This window comes from Fukomys damarensis, unplaced genomic scaffold (genome assembly GCF_012274545.1).
Source record: "Fukomys damarensis isolate Sample0158 unplaced genomic scaffold, DMR_v1.0_HiC HiC_scaffold_39, whole genome shotgun sequence".
In the NCBI taxonomy this organism is placed as follows: Eukaryota; Metazoa; Chordata; class Mammalia; order Rodentia; family Bathyergidae; genus Fukomys; species Fukomys damarensis.
The window spans coordinates 17357007-17374915 of NW_022900951.1; the positions used below are offsets into that span (position 1 = coordinate 17357007).

General features: G+C 34.0%; 1 protein-coding gene across 3 annotated transcripts in view; it reads left to right on the plus strand.

Moving 5' to 3' along the window:
- Positions 1-17909, plus strand: part of Cnksr2 (connector enhancer of kinase suppressor of Ras 2) — a 263447-nt gene that overhangs the window by 118739 nt on the left and 126799 nt on the right. For all 3 annotated transcript variants that reach the window (XM_010607126.2, XM_010607127.2, XM_010607128.1), the window contains exon 6: positions 13106-13225. In XM_010607126.2, coding sequence (XP_010605428.1) covers positions 13106-13225 — 120 coding nt within the window. The remainder of the gene's footprint in view (positions 1-13105; positions 13226-17909) is intronic.

Below are 17909 nucleotides of genomic sequence, written 5' to 3' on the forward strand. Positions count from 1 at the left end.
CCTGAGTTTGATCCCCAGTACGGGGGGGGGGTATGCAGAGATCCCCTGTTAGCCTTGAAGAAGTCAGCTACTATGTTGTAAGAGGACTTGTGAAGTACCCCACATAGCCAGGACCTGAGGACAGCTCCTATGGTCTTAGACCAATCCCCAAATGACACCAGCAAGAATATGCCCCTCCCCCCAGTCATACATCCACAAGAAAGTGAATTCTTCTAGCAACCTAAATGAATTTGGAAGGATTTCTTTCCTATTTAAGCCTCCCTGGAGGAATTCAGCCCTGTTGATATGTTGGTCACAGTTTGTGAGACCCTAAGCAGAAAACCACAGACTGGGTCTAGTGCCAAGACTCCTGACTCATGGAAACAGAGAGAATAAATGTGTGTTACTGTATGCCTCTGAGATTATAGTACTTTGCCACACAGCTGTATAAACAATGAATATATCATCATTAATTTAAATTTCAACTCAGATGACCAAAACATAAATTTTAAATAAAACAAAAAAGAGACTAAGAGCCAACAGAGAATAATTCTGAAATCAATTATTTTGAGAATTTAAATACACGATATTCTATTGCCATTTGAATTGTTTGGTTCACATCTAATGTGAAGAGTTCTTTGGTTAGAAGTAGTATTAGACATCAGGACTTTAGATTTTTAATCTTGACTTTGCCATTTACTTTATTATATCACTTGTACAAACTGTTTAACCTCTCCAGGATCCTCAACTGTCTTTCAGGTAAAGTGAACAAAAATTACCTCAGGTCATGTATTTTGAAATTCTATGAATATATGAATTTAAATTATTGAAAGCTTTAGTAATAGGACTGATACTGACAATAAACTTTAGAATATTTAGGTTTTAATGTGGGCAGATGTAAAAGATGATGCTTTTAAGATCATGAGCTCTGACTTACTAATTTTAATTCATAACAGGCTCTGGGGGAACATTGCTTTTTTTCTGTTATCACAGACACAAGGATAGCCAGTGATGTTGGGGACAAAACTTAATGCAGTAACAGAAAATTTGTTCCAGATTGTGAAATCCCTTAGAATGGTAGTTGATATTTGGTTCATGCAGCAGATACTCAACAATTTTTGAATGTATCGAGTGGCTTAATGAAGCACTGTTGCGGTGATGATGGTAGTATCATATTTCATTTTGCTACTTATTTTGTTGTATTTTTAAGGAGTTGTAGGAATTTTTCAAGACTTTGTTGGAATGAAGTTCACATGACCTTTATTTTTATCTAAAGTTGCTTTTTGAAGCTATTTGAAACCCTTAAACTTTATTATATATAGATAGAATTTTAGCACTGTGTTGAAATTGAAAATGTTATACTATTGCATCAGTTTTTAAATTAAAAAAATGTTTCTCTTTCAGTCATCTGTACTACCATGAACAAGAAATTCTGCCAAAGTTAGGGAATTTATAAACAGAATATTTTAAATACCAATTTAAATTCAGTTTTTAAACTGTATTATTGAATACATTATGTTCTACCTGGTGGGAATAGTTGGTGGGGTTAAGAGAAGGGGGAAAAATGTCAGAAATGAGAAGCATAAGGTCCCTGTATTAGAGGAGTTAAAGATAAGATAGTTATCATACATTTTCAAATTGTTCATACAATGCTGAGAAAGCAGGTCATGGTCATGCCAAATTACTTGGAGTGGGTGGGACATTTTATATACAGGTAACCTTGAGCAGTGAAATATGGACAAATAGCATGAGTTCACCAAGCAGATGTGGAAGAATCATCTTTCCTGAAACTTGGGTCAATTTTTTTTGCTCGATTATTTATTTGTTCTTAAACAATAATACCAAATAGCTGTGGTGGCAACAGTGAAGTGAATAAAACATATTCTGTCAGTACTCTGCAAGTTTTCATATTCTAAAAGACAAATAATTATGTGGTAAGGATTAGTAAACTATCCTTCACAGGTCAATTCTGGCTTCTAGACTTTTTGTATGTCCTTTTATATTGTTTTTTAATTAGTGCATCATTTTAATGCAGAATAGTGATGTTAATTTGGGGGAATTAATGTATTCATATAACTTATCTTGAACCATTTTCAGTCACTTTACTTTCCTCTCTTTTCTTAACCCTTCCACTGATCACTGTCCTCCTTTTCCATCACCAAGAGTCTCTATTTTAGTTCTCTCATCTCTCCTGTATTTTTTAATTAATTTAATTTTTTATATTTTAGGTTTCTCATAAGAGAAAGCATGTAGTATACAGTAGTACCCTCTGAGCCTGGCTTCTTTCACTTAACACAATAGTCTCTCCAGTCAATCCATTTTCCTGAAAATGACATGATTTCATTCTATGTGGATGATTAGTATTTGTGTGTGTGTGTGTGTGTGTGTGTGTGTGTGTGTGTGTGTGTGTTCGACATCTAGGCTGTTTCCACAGCTTACCTATTACCAGTTGCAACACCATGAACAAATATATACATGTTTTTGTATAATATTCTCTTTATTCTTTCAGTAGTATAACAAGGATTGGTAAAGCTGGCTCAAATGGTATTTCTATTTTTAGGTTTTTGAGCATTCTACACACTCATTTCCATAGCACTTGTGTTCGGTTACATTCCCACCAAAAATATAGATAAGTTCCTTTCCCCCCATATCCTTGCCAGCATTCATTGTTCTTGTATTGTTGATGATTGCAATTCTGACTAAGGTGAAATGGAATTTCAAAATAGTTTTGATTTGCATTTCCCTGATGACTAAAGATGTTGAGTATTTTTTTCATATACTTACTGTCCATTCTACTCCTACCAGGAAGTATCTGTTTGGTTCATTTACCCATTTTTAATTGTGCTTTTATTTTTACAGGGTGTAATTTTGTGGTTATTTATATAGTCTACATATTAATATTAATCAGAAGGGTATCTAGCAAAGAATTCTTCCCACTCTAAAGATTATCACTTTATTATTGCTTTCTTTGTAAAAGTTTTAAAATTTGATTTAATCCCACTTGTTGATTCTGTTTCCTGTGCCGTTAGAGTCCTTTTCCAGAAGTTTTTGCCCATTCCCTACGTCTTCAAGTTTTTCTCCTATGTTATCATACAGCAGTTTCAAAGTTTCTGGTCTTAAGTTTTTAATCCATTCGGGTTTGATTTTAGTACAGGGTGAAACATAGGGAAGTAAGTTCAATCTTCAGTATGTAAATATCCAGTTTTCCCGGTAGCATTTTTTTAAAAGGCTATCATCTCTCCAGTGTAAGTTTGTGACTGCTTTGTCAAAAATGAGTTAGTTCTAGGACAGGAATTTGATTCTGATCTTCCATTCTATTCCATTGTTCTACATATCAGTTTCTGTGCTAATGCCATGTTATTTTTATTAGGATGGCTTTGAAGTATAACTTGAAGTCTTGTAATGCCTCCATCATTGCTCTTTTCACTCAGAATAACTGTAGCCATCCTGAGTCTTTTCTGATTAAATGTGCTTTTTAGGACTTTGTTTCTAGCTGTGAAAGAATGCTGTTGGTACTTTAATAGTAATTGCATTGCTTCTTTAGAGTGCCTTTAATAATATGGCCATTTTAACAGTATTAATTCTGAGAATCTATGAATAATGGACATAGTTCTATTTCCTAGTTTCCTTCCTTTTTTGAGACAGGGTTATACTGTATAGGTCGAGCTGACCTTTAACTCACTATATACCCTAGACTGGCCCTGAACGTGCAACAGTCCTCATGCCTCAGCCCCTTCCTGCCTCAGTCAGCTGAGATTACAAGTTTGCACCAACATGCCCAGCTCAAATTTCTCCTTTTTTCAGTGGTTCTTGGGATTGAACTCAGGGCCTATACATTGAGTTATATCCCCAACCTTTTTTATTATTTGTTTTGAGATAGGATCTCATTAAGTCACTAAGTTGCCCAGGCTGGCCCTCCTTCCTCTGTCTCCCAAAGTACTGTGACTGTCTGTACATGTGCTGGCACCATGCCCAACTTCTAATTTCTTCCTGAAGTGTTCTCTAATTTTTATTGTAGAAGTCTATAACCTCTTTAGTTCAACTGAATCCTAAGTAGTTTTTAAAATCTTTTTGAATGGAATTTCTTTCCTGATTTCTTCCTCAGTGGAGTCATTATTGCTCTGTGATAATACTGTTTATTTTGTGTGTGTGTGTGTGTGTTGGTTTTTTTACTTTACCATTTTTCATATCCAAAAGTTTTAAGGTGTAGTTTTTGGGATCTTCTATGTAAAGAATTATATCATCTGCAAATAGAATGATTTGAGTTCTTTCTCCCCGATCTCATTTCTTTCTTTCTGTTACCTGATTACTCTGGTGAAAGTTACAAGTACAATATTGAACATGGAGGGTGAGAATGGACACTTGTCCTACTCTTGATTTTGGAGGAAATGCTTTCACTTTTTCCCATTCAATATGATGTTGGCTGTGGGTTTGTCATTTATGGATTTCATTAGTTTGAGGTAAGTTCCTTTTGTACCTATTTTTATCAGGGTCTTTAATCACAAAAAGGAGGTTGGGTTTTATGGAAGACTTTTTCTGTATCTACTGAGATGATAATGTGGATTTATCCTTGATTCTCTTTATTTATTAACTTACCTATATTGAGCCATCCTTGGATTCCCAGGATGAAACTGATTTGGTCATAGTAAATGATTTTTTTTTTTGTTTGTTTGTTTTGGTACTGGGGATCAAACTCAGGTCCTTGCACTTGTGAAGCAGGCAGTGGAACCACTGAGCTAAATCCCATGATCTTCTTAATATATTGTTGAATTCTGTCTGCAAGAGTCTGACTGAAGATTTTCACATGTATTTCATCAAGGATATTGGTCTATAGTATTCTCTTTTTTTCCTCAAACCTTATCTGGTTTTGGAATCAGGGTAATGCTAGGTTAATAGAAAGAATTTGAAAATTGCTTTCCTTTCTATTATGTTGAAAAGTTTTAAGAGCATTGATGTTCTTCTCTAAAGTTCTGATAAAATTCAGCAGGAAATCCATTGATTCCTGAGCTTTTATTGGTTGATAGACTTCTTATTACTGCATTAACTTCACTGCTTGTTATTGTTCTGTTTATGTTTTTTATATCTTAGTTCAATTTTGGTAGGTCATAAATATGTCTAGGCTTTATCCATTTCTTTTATATTCTGCAATATATTGCAGTATAAGATTTCAAAATAATAACAATCCTCTGGATCTCATGTTCTCTGTTGTAATTTCACCTTTCTCATTTGTGGTTTTATTAATCTTTTTTTGTTTGTTTGTTTGTTTTTGTTTTTGTTTTTGGTACCAGCGATTGAATTCGGGTCCTTGTGCTTGCAAGGCAGGTCACCGAACTACTGAGCTAAATCCCTGGCCCTTATTAATCTTTTTTATATCTTTTATTTGATCTTTTCTTTTTCTTTTTTGCTTCTTTTGTCCTCTACATCCCGGGCTACTCATACTATTTCATTGTCTTAGGCTATGGAAAAATGTGTGTGAAATTTTTAAAGCAATTTTTAAATTATAGGATTGATATACAGTTGATTCGGTGGATGCTAACAAAATCTGTTCTCTTCTTTCAATGCAGTTGTCTAGATTCGTCCTAATATGTTGAGTAAGTTGTATAGGTGCTTGAACATCCCAACATAACCAAAGCCAAGATCACATCACAGGAAGACATACACATACTAAGGAGATTTCCACAGTAATGAAATAATTGTCCATTCTAATTAATCTTCAGCTTTCAGCACCAGAACAGTAGGGACATGAGAAAACAAGACAAGATGCGTCCAACAACTCTTAACTCCCTCAAAGCTAATCCCAGTGGCACTGAAATAGAGGAAGTTTCAAAAAAAGAACTCAAAAACCAGATGTTTAAAATGTTTGAAGAAATCAATAAGCAAATGCACAAGATGTTCAGTGAGCTCAAAGATAAATTTTAAAAACATAAAGGATTTTATTAATAACATATTAAGCTCAAACATAATTGAATGAATTAAATAAGACAATGCAAGGAAAGGGATTTAGTTCAGTGGCACTGTGCACTTGTGCACTGCACCTGCCTCACAAGCATAAGGTCTGAGTTCAATCCCCAGTACCAAAAAAAAAAATAATAATAATAAGACTGAATGATTGACTATTTCAGTAAAAACTTCAAATTATGAAAAGGAAATTATGAAAAGGAATTATGAAAAGGAATTATGAAAAGGAATCAGCAGAATGCCTAGATATGAAAAATTCAATTGAAAATATGGGCAGCAGGTGTGACCAGTCTGAGGTGAGATTGTCAGGACTGGAAGACAAAGTTGTTGTGGTAGCCTATGTACTCAGCAATACCCTAAAAACAATATAACACCATGAAAGCTTCATCCAATAGCTCCTAGATGACTTTTTAAAAGCCTAGGAATTATAAGAGTTAAGGAAAGGTTACGTTTAGTTACTCGCTTGTCACTGAGACACAATACCTTATACACACAGTTTAAAGGAAGAATTTATTTGAGCTCATGGATTTTAGAGGTTTCAACCCATAATTGGCTGTCTCCAAGGCAAAAATAGCATGAGGGAAGGGCTTGGGTGGAAGAAAGCTGATGTCACCATGGTTGTTAGAAAGCAGAGAGAGAGAAGGAAGGAGCCTGGGAGGAAGACACACTGTTCCAGATCATACCCCCAGTGACCTGCCTCTTCCAACCAGATACCCACCTCCTAATAACAACTCAATTATAGTGCCTCCAGAATCCTTTCAAACACATGAGGTTTGGGGATCATTTTAGATCTAAACCATAACAGGTTAGAAGATGGCACCAAATAATAGATTTTTTCCAAATCTAGTAAATGAAATAAATAACGAGATAAATGAGGCATTTGAAATCCCCATATAGAGATGATCAAAAAACAACCTATCCATGATACATCATAGTGAAAATCACAGAAATTCAGCACAAAGAGTACTAAAAATTATTAGAAAAAGTATCAGGTAACTCATAAAAGCAACCCAATTAGAAGAAGAGCAGATTTCTTAACACAAACCTTAGGAGCCAGGAGAATTTAGTGTGAAGATTTTTAACCCTGAAAATAAGGCAGTTGCCATTCCAGATCACTATATCCTACAAAAATATCCTTCAAAATTGGTGAGGAAATACTTTCCATGACAAAGAGAATATACATAAATTTATGATCACCAAACCAGCATTTTAGAAAATACTCAAGGAAATCTTAAAGACAGAGGCTGCAAGACCAACATTACCAAAATGGCCAAAGCAAAGAATACACCTAACTGGGAGAGTAGTTACACAAAAGGAAAATGAAAAAGGAATCAGCATGGTGAAAACTAATATACTGATAGGATTCAGTAAATACCTTTCAATAATCCTCAATCTAAATGGTCTTAACTTCACAGTCAAAAGAAACAGACTGGAAGATTTGATTAAAAAAAAACCCCAACTGTATTTTGTCTGTAAGAAGCACACCTCATCCACAAAGAAACATAGTGTGAAGGTGAAAGGATGAAAATGATATTCCATGCAACCAGAGCCCAAAAGCAACCATCAGTAGCAATTTTAATTTCAGTCAAAGTGGACTTTAAGCTAAAACTTATCAGCGACAAAGAAGGTCAGTACATATTGAAAAGGTGGCAATTCACCAGGAAGAAATAAGAATTATAAATTTATTTGCACTGTATGTGAGCACAACCAATTTCGTAAAACAAAAATGACTGGATCAGTATATACTAATACAATCATTATGGGGATTTCCATAATCTATTCTCATAAATAGACAGTTCAATAAGACAAAATTCAGTGAAGAATTATTGTAGTTGAGCTACAGTATTGAACAAATGGACTCAACTGATATCTACAGAGCATTTTATCAAACAACAGCAGAATACACTTTTTCTCAGTCATAACTTGGGTCATAAAGCATACATAATTAATACACAGTAACTTAATCCCTTGCATTCTGTCAAATCACAGCAGAATGGAACTAGAAATCAATAACCAAAGAAACCACAGACTACCAGAAAGCATAGAGATTTAATAATACACTCTTGATTAATCAGTGGGTCACATAAGAAATCAAGGAAGAAACTGCCAGTTCCTAGAATCAAATGACAATGACAGCACAACATACCAAATCCTATGGGACACACTGAAAGTAGTTTTGCAAGTGAAATTTGTAACTGTGAATGTGTACATTAGAAAAATAGAGCAGTCCCAAATAAGTTACCTAATAATTCATTTTAAGGTCCTACATATACAGAAGTTGTACAGTCTAAAACTTGTAGAAGGAAAGAAATTTTAAATAGCAGACCAGAAGTCAATTATAACACACAAAGGATCAATGAATCAGAGTCCTTCAAAAGGATAAATAAGATCAGTCAGTCTTTAGCCAAACTTACCGAAAGAATGAATAGAAACATATCATTGTAATTAATATAAAGCAGGTATAGTCACAATGGACCATGGTAATATCCAGAAAATTATTCCAAAATTTCTATTCAAATAATTTGGAGAATCTAGAAGAGAGAAATTTGTAGACCAATATGAATTGCCAAATTTTAGCCAAGAAGATATAAAAACTCAGGTAAATAATGGGCAGTGATACAGAGTAGAGGCAGTAATAAAATTCCGATTAACCAAGAGCAGCCCAAGATCCAGTGAATTCACTGCTGAATTTTGCCACAACTTCAGAGAATTAACACCATGACTCTTCAGATTCTTCTATGAAAATGAAAGGTGGAAAGGAACATAACCTAACTCATTTCATGAAACTATCATTACCCTGATACCAAACCTAGCAAGGACTCCACAAAAAAGAAATAGAAGAAAAGAAAACTATATGGCATTTTTCTTACTGAGCATATAGATACAGAAATTCTCAAAGCACAATGCTTTCAAGAAGAAAGCACCAAATCATTAAAAATACCATATACCATGAGCAAATCAGCTTCATCTCAGAGCTGCAAAGGCACAGCAACATACATAAATCAGTAAATGTAATTAATATACAACATAAAAGCAAAGATAAAAATTGCTTGATCATTTCAAAAGATAAGAAAAAAATAAATCCTAACATCCATTCATGATTTTAAAAAACCCTAATAAAAATATGTATAAAAAGAATTTATTTCACACTGATAAAACCCTTTTATGACAAACCTACTTGCTGGTATCTTACAAAATGGGAAAATTCTAAAAGCATTCTCTCTAAACTCAGGAACAAGAGTGTACACTGCTACTTCTCCTGCTCAATATAGTACATGAAACTTTACCCAGAACAATAAGCAAGAGAAAGAAAGAAAAGGAATATAAATTGGAAAGAAGTAAAACTATCCTTATTTGCAGATGATATGGTCCTTTACATAGAAAACCCAAAAAATTCCACCAAAGAAAACCCTCTTAAAACTAATAAACAGGGCTGGGGATTTGGCTCAGTGGTTCCACGCCTGCCTTGCTAGCTCAAGGACCTGAGTTTGATCCCCAGTACCAAAACAAACAAACAAACAAAAAACTCTAATAAACAGATTTTGCAAAATGACAAGATAGAAAATGAACACATAAAAATCAATAGCATTCCTGTCCATAAATAATGAACTCACTGGTAAATGAGGAAAGCAACCCCATTCACAATAGACTTTAAAAAAGAATTAAATACTTGGTTGGGAATTAACCTAACCAAGGCAGTAAAAGACCTCTATAACAAAAACTTACTCAGAAAAAGGAGATTGAAGAGGACTTTAGAATGGCATTTCCTGTTCCTGTATAGGCAGAATTGGCATTGTCAAATGGGTCATGTTCCTAAAAATGATATACAAATTTAATGCAATTTCAATCTAAATACCAGCAACATTCTCCACAGAAATAGAACAAAAAACAATCCTAAAATTTCTGGGTACTAAAATAGGCTCAGAATAGATAGAGCAATGCTGAGCAAAAAGAACAAAGCAGGGTGCATTACAATCCTGGATTTCAAGTTATACTGCAAAACTACAGTGATAAAAGCAGTATGGTACTAGAATAAAAATAGAAATGGAGAACAGCGGAATAGAAGATACAAGAACTGCTCCATATACCTTTAGCAGTATGATTTTTGATAAATGGGCTAAAATCAAATGCTGGGGAAAAGCTATTGTCTTTAACAAATATTGATGGGGGAATTTGTTGTCCGTGTGCAAAAGAATGAATGTAAAACCTTATCTCTTGCCCTGTACTAAAATCAAAATGGATAAAAGACCTAGGTATAAATACAAAAATATTGTATATGCTAAAAGTAGGTAAAACTCTTAAAGACATAGGTATAGGTATTTATTCTGAACAAAAGCCTAATTGCACAAGAAACAATACCAAGAATCAACAGATGTCAAATTATAATGCTTCTGCATAGCAATGGAAACTATTGTCAGGATGAAGAGACAACCTGCAGAATGGGGAAAAGATTGCCAGCTATTCCTTAGACAGAGGACTAATATATAGAATATATAAAGAACTCAAAAAATCAGCCCCCCAAAAGAAAATACACAATCAACAGATGGTCAATTTAAATGAATAGATACTTCTAAAAAGTATCTATTATAGTATATCATAAATGGCCAGTAAGTTCATGAAAAATATTCAGCATCTTTTCCCATTAGTGAAATGAAGATCAAAACTCCATCTTACTCGAGTGAGAATGACTCAAAAAAATCAATAAATTCTGACTAGGATATGGGAGAAAAAAGTACCCTTCTACATTGTTGATGACACTGTTAAGTAATATCACCACTATGGATATCCTACTGAAATTCCTCAAAAAAAATAAAATTAGAAATTCCTTTTGACTTCCCCCCATACCTCTACTGTGTATTGTCTCAAAAGACTTAAAGTTGTTATGTTACATTGATAAATACATAGTCATCTTTATAGCAGCACAGTTCACAGCAGAAAACTGTGTATGTGTATGTGTACACAAGAGTTTTAAGCTTTGAATGATGAATTTGAGGCATTTGTAGGAAAATGGGTAGATCTTGAGACTATTATGTTAAGTGAAAAGTCAAATGCAGGTTAAATATCACATTGTATCTCTTATATCATACACCCAGAATATAACTAGAGAAAAATGAAGGAAAGATGTTAGGAAGCAGGTAAACATTTTGAAGATGGGACAGAGGTCTAGGGAAGGGATGAGAAGGAATATGGGTGGGAAAGGGGAGTAAAAATGATGAAGATGTAATACATTGTGTACCAGTTCCCCCAAACAATTGTAAGTATTGTTTATCACAAATATATACTAATAAAATAGCATCAATAAATGGAGAAGGACCAAGAGACAAATGAAGGTATGTAGGGGATAGTAATATAAGCAGAGAAGAGACCGCAGTATAAATGAGTGGTAGAAGTAGAGATAGGGAGATTATATCCAGTTGTTGAACTAACGATGATATCTATGCAAAGCAGCCATTAATGTAGGAATATTTAATAACATGCACTGTAGAAATGAAAACTAATTTGCAGTTTTCTCACACATGTAAATATATACAAAGACCAATCCTAATAAGCTGAACAAGATGACTGACAGAGAAGTGAAAAGAAGAGAGTAATTATATTGCTGTTAGGACCAGCATGGCAGTGTTGGTATTTTTAGACTATCATATTCAAGTTTTCTCAGGACTATGATTGGTAGAGCATGAGTGTATCTTCTTACTGCATGTCTCAGCCCAAGTCACAGGAGTCATGTTCCTACAGCTACTCCTGCAGTTAACTCTCACCTGTCTTTCTCGCTGTCTGGCTCTCACTGTTGCTGCTAGCCCATACTCTGGCCTGAGATTCCGGTGATATCCAGGGTTAGTAAGGACAGCTGCAGCTCCATCTAGCAACCTTGGAGTGGGTTCCAGCTTCCAGAGTACTCCAAATCTCTCTGTAGCTTGCAGTTCCTGCTGTGACAGGTGCCAGGAGACATTAGATCAAGGCAGGAGCATCCATTCTGTCTTGCTCAACCCAGCACTTAACACTTTTAGCTCTGTTGGAGCCAACTGAGTCTCCTAACTCCAGTTCCTCTCCAGCTGAGGGCTGTACTTCTGTATCTTTCAGCCCCAAGAACTTGGTATTTATAGCTCCACCCACCAGAGCTTACTGATTTCACTGTCCATCTCTGAATTCCTCTATGCCCAGGCTATCCTCTCTGTCTCTTTGTATCCCCAACATTTGGCATTTTTAGCTCCACTGCTGTACCCTCGGGGTTTCTCTCTGTATCACTCTCCCTGCAGTACCCAAGTCTTGCCTGGGAGGCTTTTGGATGAATATTTCAGACCCTAGGCCCCACATTCCCATGGGAAAACTGCTTTGCCAGGCTGGTATTGAGGGCAGTGGTGTCTGTGCTGATTAACCAGCTTCTTCCTTTGGAGGGCTTTGCATTTTTCACAAAGTAGTGCACTCTCCAAACCTGAGCTACAATGAATGCCAGAGTAGAGCATCAGTTCTTTCTTATTCCAGCTACTCCTATCTCTAGATTTTTACCTATTTGCTATCACCTACAAATTATATTGCAGTGGTTGATTTCCCTATCACCTTGTATGCTGACTTGGGTGAATGATCACAAAAGATTTTTTTTTTTTTAATTTGGAAAAATCTATCAGTGGTATTGTCTCTAGTCCATCGTGATAGATCTCTCCAAATCTTTTTGTTTTACAAAAGCTTTTGTGATCATGAAATAAAAGATGGCAAGATTTTTTATACTATTCAATTCAGTTTAAATTGGTGATTGTTATCAAGATGTTCTCAGATTATAAAGATTGTTAAGAAACAGTTATTTTAGGTGTAATGAATCAAATTACAGAAATAATACATAACCATAACTTTCATGAATACTCTTTCATGAATATTATGTATAGGTCTTATAAATAATTGGGAATTTATTCATAATTTATAGTATAAATGTGTTCTGCATATCAAATGCATTCTTTTTCACCTGAATACCTTTCTATACATATTTTACAAAACAAATTACCATTTAATTTTCTTATACTGTCTCTTTTATTTTTTCCTCATTAAAAAAAGTTGCAGTGAAAGGTAATCTGTATGCTACTGTTTTTTCTCATTAAAAACATATCAAAATGAGATTTGTATGTTATTTATAACATGTGTGTACCATAACTATTTTTTTCTGCTTTTTTTTCAGTGTAAAACTCTTTCTGGAGTCTGTGACCACATCATATCCTTGTCATCAGATCCTCTGGTTTCACAGTCTGCTCACCTGGAAGTGATTCAGCTGGCAAATATCAAACCAAGTGAAGGGCTGGTAAGAGATACAAGTTTTATCAAAGCCACCATCTATAAGCAACCAGCTAATTATTTGTACAGAGCAGCCTCCATATGTGGGAATATATGAATTTCAACACTGGACATTTTCTTTTTCCTAGAGAAGTTAAGGTTGTAGGCACTTGTCATGATAAGTAGTTTCATATTAACTGGGCATGGTGGCATATACCTATTTGGGATTTCTGAATTATTCCATTTAATTTGTTGATCATTTAGCTTCAGTTGCACTCTTTCACCCCTCCCTTCTATTAAAATTTCTTATGCTTAAAGGAAATTGAAGTTAAGCATTTTATAATAAGGACCACAATGCTACCTGCCTAATAGGCATTTTGTTTGTTTTACTTTTAGTTTATTCTAACTTTAATAGATCTTCTCCTATAAAGGATAACTAAAAGAAAATGACATTCTTTAAAACTCACATTCATTTTTAAGGGTATGAAAATGGATATTGCTAGTACTATGCTAACACCTGTGAGATGTTTTCATGTTTTTTATTATGAAATAATACACGTAATCATCTTCTGTATTTTCCTTTGATTTAAAATGAATTAATTCTAAGCTTAGTCCAAGGATGAATATTTTTAATAAACCTGCAGAAAGAAAGCATATAAAATTGTTACTGATGAGGGAAAGACAAAAACAAATTTTGGCTAGGGAATATGTTACCTACTACACAATTATTACACATTAGCTTAATGCTACTGTGTTTCCCTGGAGATAAATTTCACAATTAGTGATATTTTGGAAATTAGAAATCTTGAAAACTGGTATTAATATTTGAATTTATTCAACACATTCTTACAGATCTCTAAGCATATTTAACATTTTATGTCCTTTTTTCATACACATACATATATAACTGTTTCAGAAGGTAAAACTTTTATTTACTACAAATAGTTTTTTTGGTTTAAGGCCATCTATCTATTCCACAGAATGACTATTCTCCTGCTATTTGGCTATTACTTTCAACAATCCATTGTTCCTAGTGTTTTTGTAGCTTTTATGAGTGTTTCATCTGGAAGAAAAAAATCAGCATAATCACATCGTTACATGATATATTATAACTTTTAATGTGTCATATGTAATGTCCAACTTTGATTAGTTTTAGGAGCTTGTGTCTAATGTTTATAAATATATTGGAACCAATCTGTATAGTTTTAAATTATAGTAATAATAGCTCCCACTTATCTGTTTTATTTTCTTTGGTTTCAGTTATATATGGTCAGATGTATTGCAAAAGGACTAAATGGAAAATTCCAGAAATAAACAATCAACTGTAAATTATACACCATTCTAAGAATTGTGATGAAATCTCATGCCATCCACCCAGAATGTGAATCATCCCTTTGTCTAGTTTATCCATGCTGTCTATGCTACTGGCTCATTAGTCACTTATTAGCCATCTTAGTTATCAAATTGTCTAGAATCACAGTGTTTTTGCTTAATTAACCTTTATTTTACTTAATAATAGCCCCAAACTCCAAGAGTATTGAGGCTGGCTATTCATATATACCAAACAGAATCCATAAATGTTTCCTTTAAGTGAAAAATGGAAAATAGTAGATATTTTGAGAGAGAAGGAGATCATATCACATATACTTATTATATTTTTATAATTGCCCTTTTAATTATTGTTTTAAGTCTCTTACAGTGCCCTAGTTTATAAATTAAGCTTTTTCATAGATATGTTTGTATAGGAAGAAAACAGCATATATATAGTTTAATACCATCCATGGTTTCAAGCATCCCCTGGAGGTCTTGGAATGTTTCCCCCATGGGTAAGGGAGCACTGCAACCTCTCAGTTACCTTTACAAAGTCAAGTTTTGTAAATCAGTAGTATTAACAATTTTCCTTTGTACATTTCTCATTTCTGTAGCTATCAAGGAAAGGAAAGAAAATTTTTAGAATGTAAAATTATGAATTAAAATCATTATATTAGACTTGAAGTCAGGACAAATGGATATAAATCACTTATATAAAATAGAATGATGTGAATGATCTTGGGGAGGTAGAGGAATAAATTTAACTTCCTTGGACTTGATCTTGTCATAAGTAGTATGAGGTGATCATCTTTAAAGCTTTGTGTAGTTCTGTGAGTCTGTAATTTTTAAAGGTAAATTTTTTATGGAAAAGACCCCAATTTTCCCCTCTAATTTGCATTGACACCATGGGTAAAAATAATCTTGTGGAATTAGTCAGCACAATGCTAATTAGTAGACTTTGTGACTCCTTGTTTATTTTAAATGAAGGTATAGCTCTGAAGAGGTTTTTTTTTTATTTAAATGAGGTAGATCTGTGTCTGGTCTTTGGAATAAATATGAACTTAGTACTAAGAACTAAATTCAGTTAGTCTTGGAAGGAACTAGAAGAGAAAAGAAGTGAGTACCTACTATTCACCAGATGTTTTCCTCACAATCTGATACAGAAGCTACTGATTTTCTCAGTTTACAAATGAGAAAACAGAATCATAGATCTTTACCAATTGATTACTGTATATTAAATAAATAATAGACAGCAGAAACAGCATTCAATCAGGAAAATCTAAATAAAGTACATCTGAGTAAAGCTTTTTCCATTATTCCACATCACATGTGCATTTACTAAAGGGAAGTGCTGAAGAGTTTATAGGAGGTTGATTTTAAAACTGCAGCTGTTTAAAGAAACTCATTTTCAAGGGACAGTGGACAGCACCTTATTGGTTTGATATTTCAGAAGGGAGGAAAAGAAAACCATAAAATGTTGAGAAAGTACAGAGTTAAGTATCAAAGGGGAAAAGACTAGAGATTTTATATGTCTTATTCAAAGTATTTAAAATTCAGTCATCTTTAAGCACTTTAGAAATAGATTTGAGGATTTGGTAATTTAAATGTCCCTGTTGCATGTGCTTAGCAATAGGAAATATCTAAATAGTAAATGAAGGGAAAAATAGAAAAATGTGGAAGAATGCTAAGCTTTAATGAAGTTTAATTAGCTTAGAAAAGACTGCTGATCTTTTGCCAACTTTAAAACATAACACCTCTCAGGTAAAAGGTAACTGATTTGTCTTTCCACCGATAAACTGGATAGATTGTTCATCAGCTTTCCATGAAATTAGTCAAATATGCTAGAATTTCTGTTTGAGAGACCTGACACATTATAAGTAATAGTGGAAATGCATTTAGTTATAATTATGATTAGTTATGATTAAACCCTATGTAATTTGCTTTGAAATAATAATGATGAGCAAAGGAAGGAAGGAAAAGGGATCTATTGGAACATAATCAAAACTAGATCAGAGCCATGATAAGAGTTAAATAGAGAGGAAGGGGTTAGAGGACATCCTCGGGGAAGCCTCGTGACTTCAGGGAGTTCTTTTTTTATTTAGATGTTTGGACTGTCTCCAAACATGCCATATTCTACTGACTTGACTGTGATGTTGCTTTGACTCCTACTAGTTAGCTGACATTTGGAGACAGAATGAAGCAAATGTCATTTTGGCAAGCTGAGCAGGAGAGAAGGAGCTGTTAAAGTCATATCCAGAATTAATTAATTGGTTTAAAAAATGAGTCAAGTATATGATGAAATGGAAGGGCAATATTTATTTCAGTTCTAGGAAAAGAAAGACATTTGAACATATCCTCCTGCTGCTTGGTCCTTTCTCAGCGGAATCAGGTGTACTTCTGTGGAATCTTCTTTATTCAGAAGATGATTAAATTGAAACTCATCTGTGCAACTTCTTTCTTCTCTTTATTTTGGTGCCTGACTTGTGGGCATCTTCCTCATTAGTACTACCAGAGGAAGATTAAAAGGATGAAGAAATTAGTTGTGATTATTAAAAGCAATTACAGCAAATAGTTTACTGAGGTTAAAATGTAAATAAAACATAAAACAGGATATTTACATTCTTGTGGTGTATTGTTTCTATCTTATTGCTCATAACTATGAAAGGTTTTAGGACTTGGACTCCATGTACGTATCTAGAGCCACCTTTAATCATTTAAACTCTATTTTATGTACTTGGAGAAACTGTCTTGCATGCAGATTATGTAACATTGCTATGATGTTATGATCCTATAACTACTGGATACTTTATATTAGAAATGTCACTTTTCAAAGTTTCTGGCATGTGCAATGTTTATACACAAATATTTCTTGAATCATAAATATGTCATCCATGATTTTTCATTATCCAAATAACTATAGTGTCTTTTGTAAGCATTTTGCTTAGACTTCTAGACTGTCTCTCCTACCTAATAATTTATAGAATCATTTAAAATTCTTGTCAAACCCCCTCTTTTGGGGGGCACTGGGTATTGAACTCAGGTCCTTGTGCTTGCGAGGCAGGTGGCGGAACCTCTGAGCTAAATCACCGGCCCTTTGTCAAACACTTTTAATTCATAATTTACCCTTACGGTATTGAAGGGTATGTGAAGATAAATATAATCAAATTCTACTTACAGTTTTCAGAAGATATGGGAGATTAAAATAAATTTGTAAAATATTAAACATTCATCCAAAATATTCTTTTCAACTGTGTTTCACAACTACATATATGTATGTTAAAGTGCTCTTAGTCTTTTACAGTAGATATTAATGACTAAGGGTACAGCATGGTGGGAGAGCACCAGCTTAGCATCTGTGAGTTCTTGAATGATCCCTGGTGCTAAAAAAAAAAAAAAATATA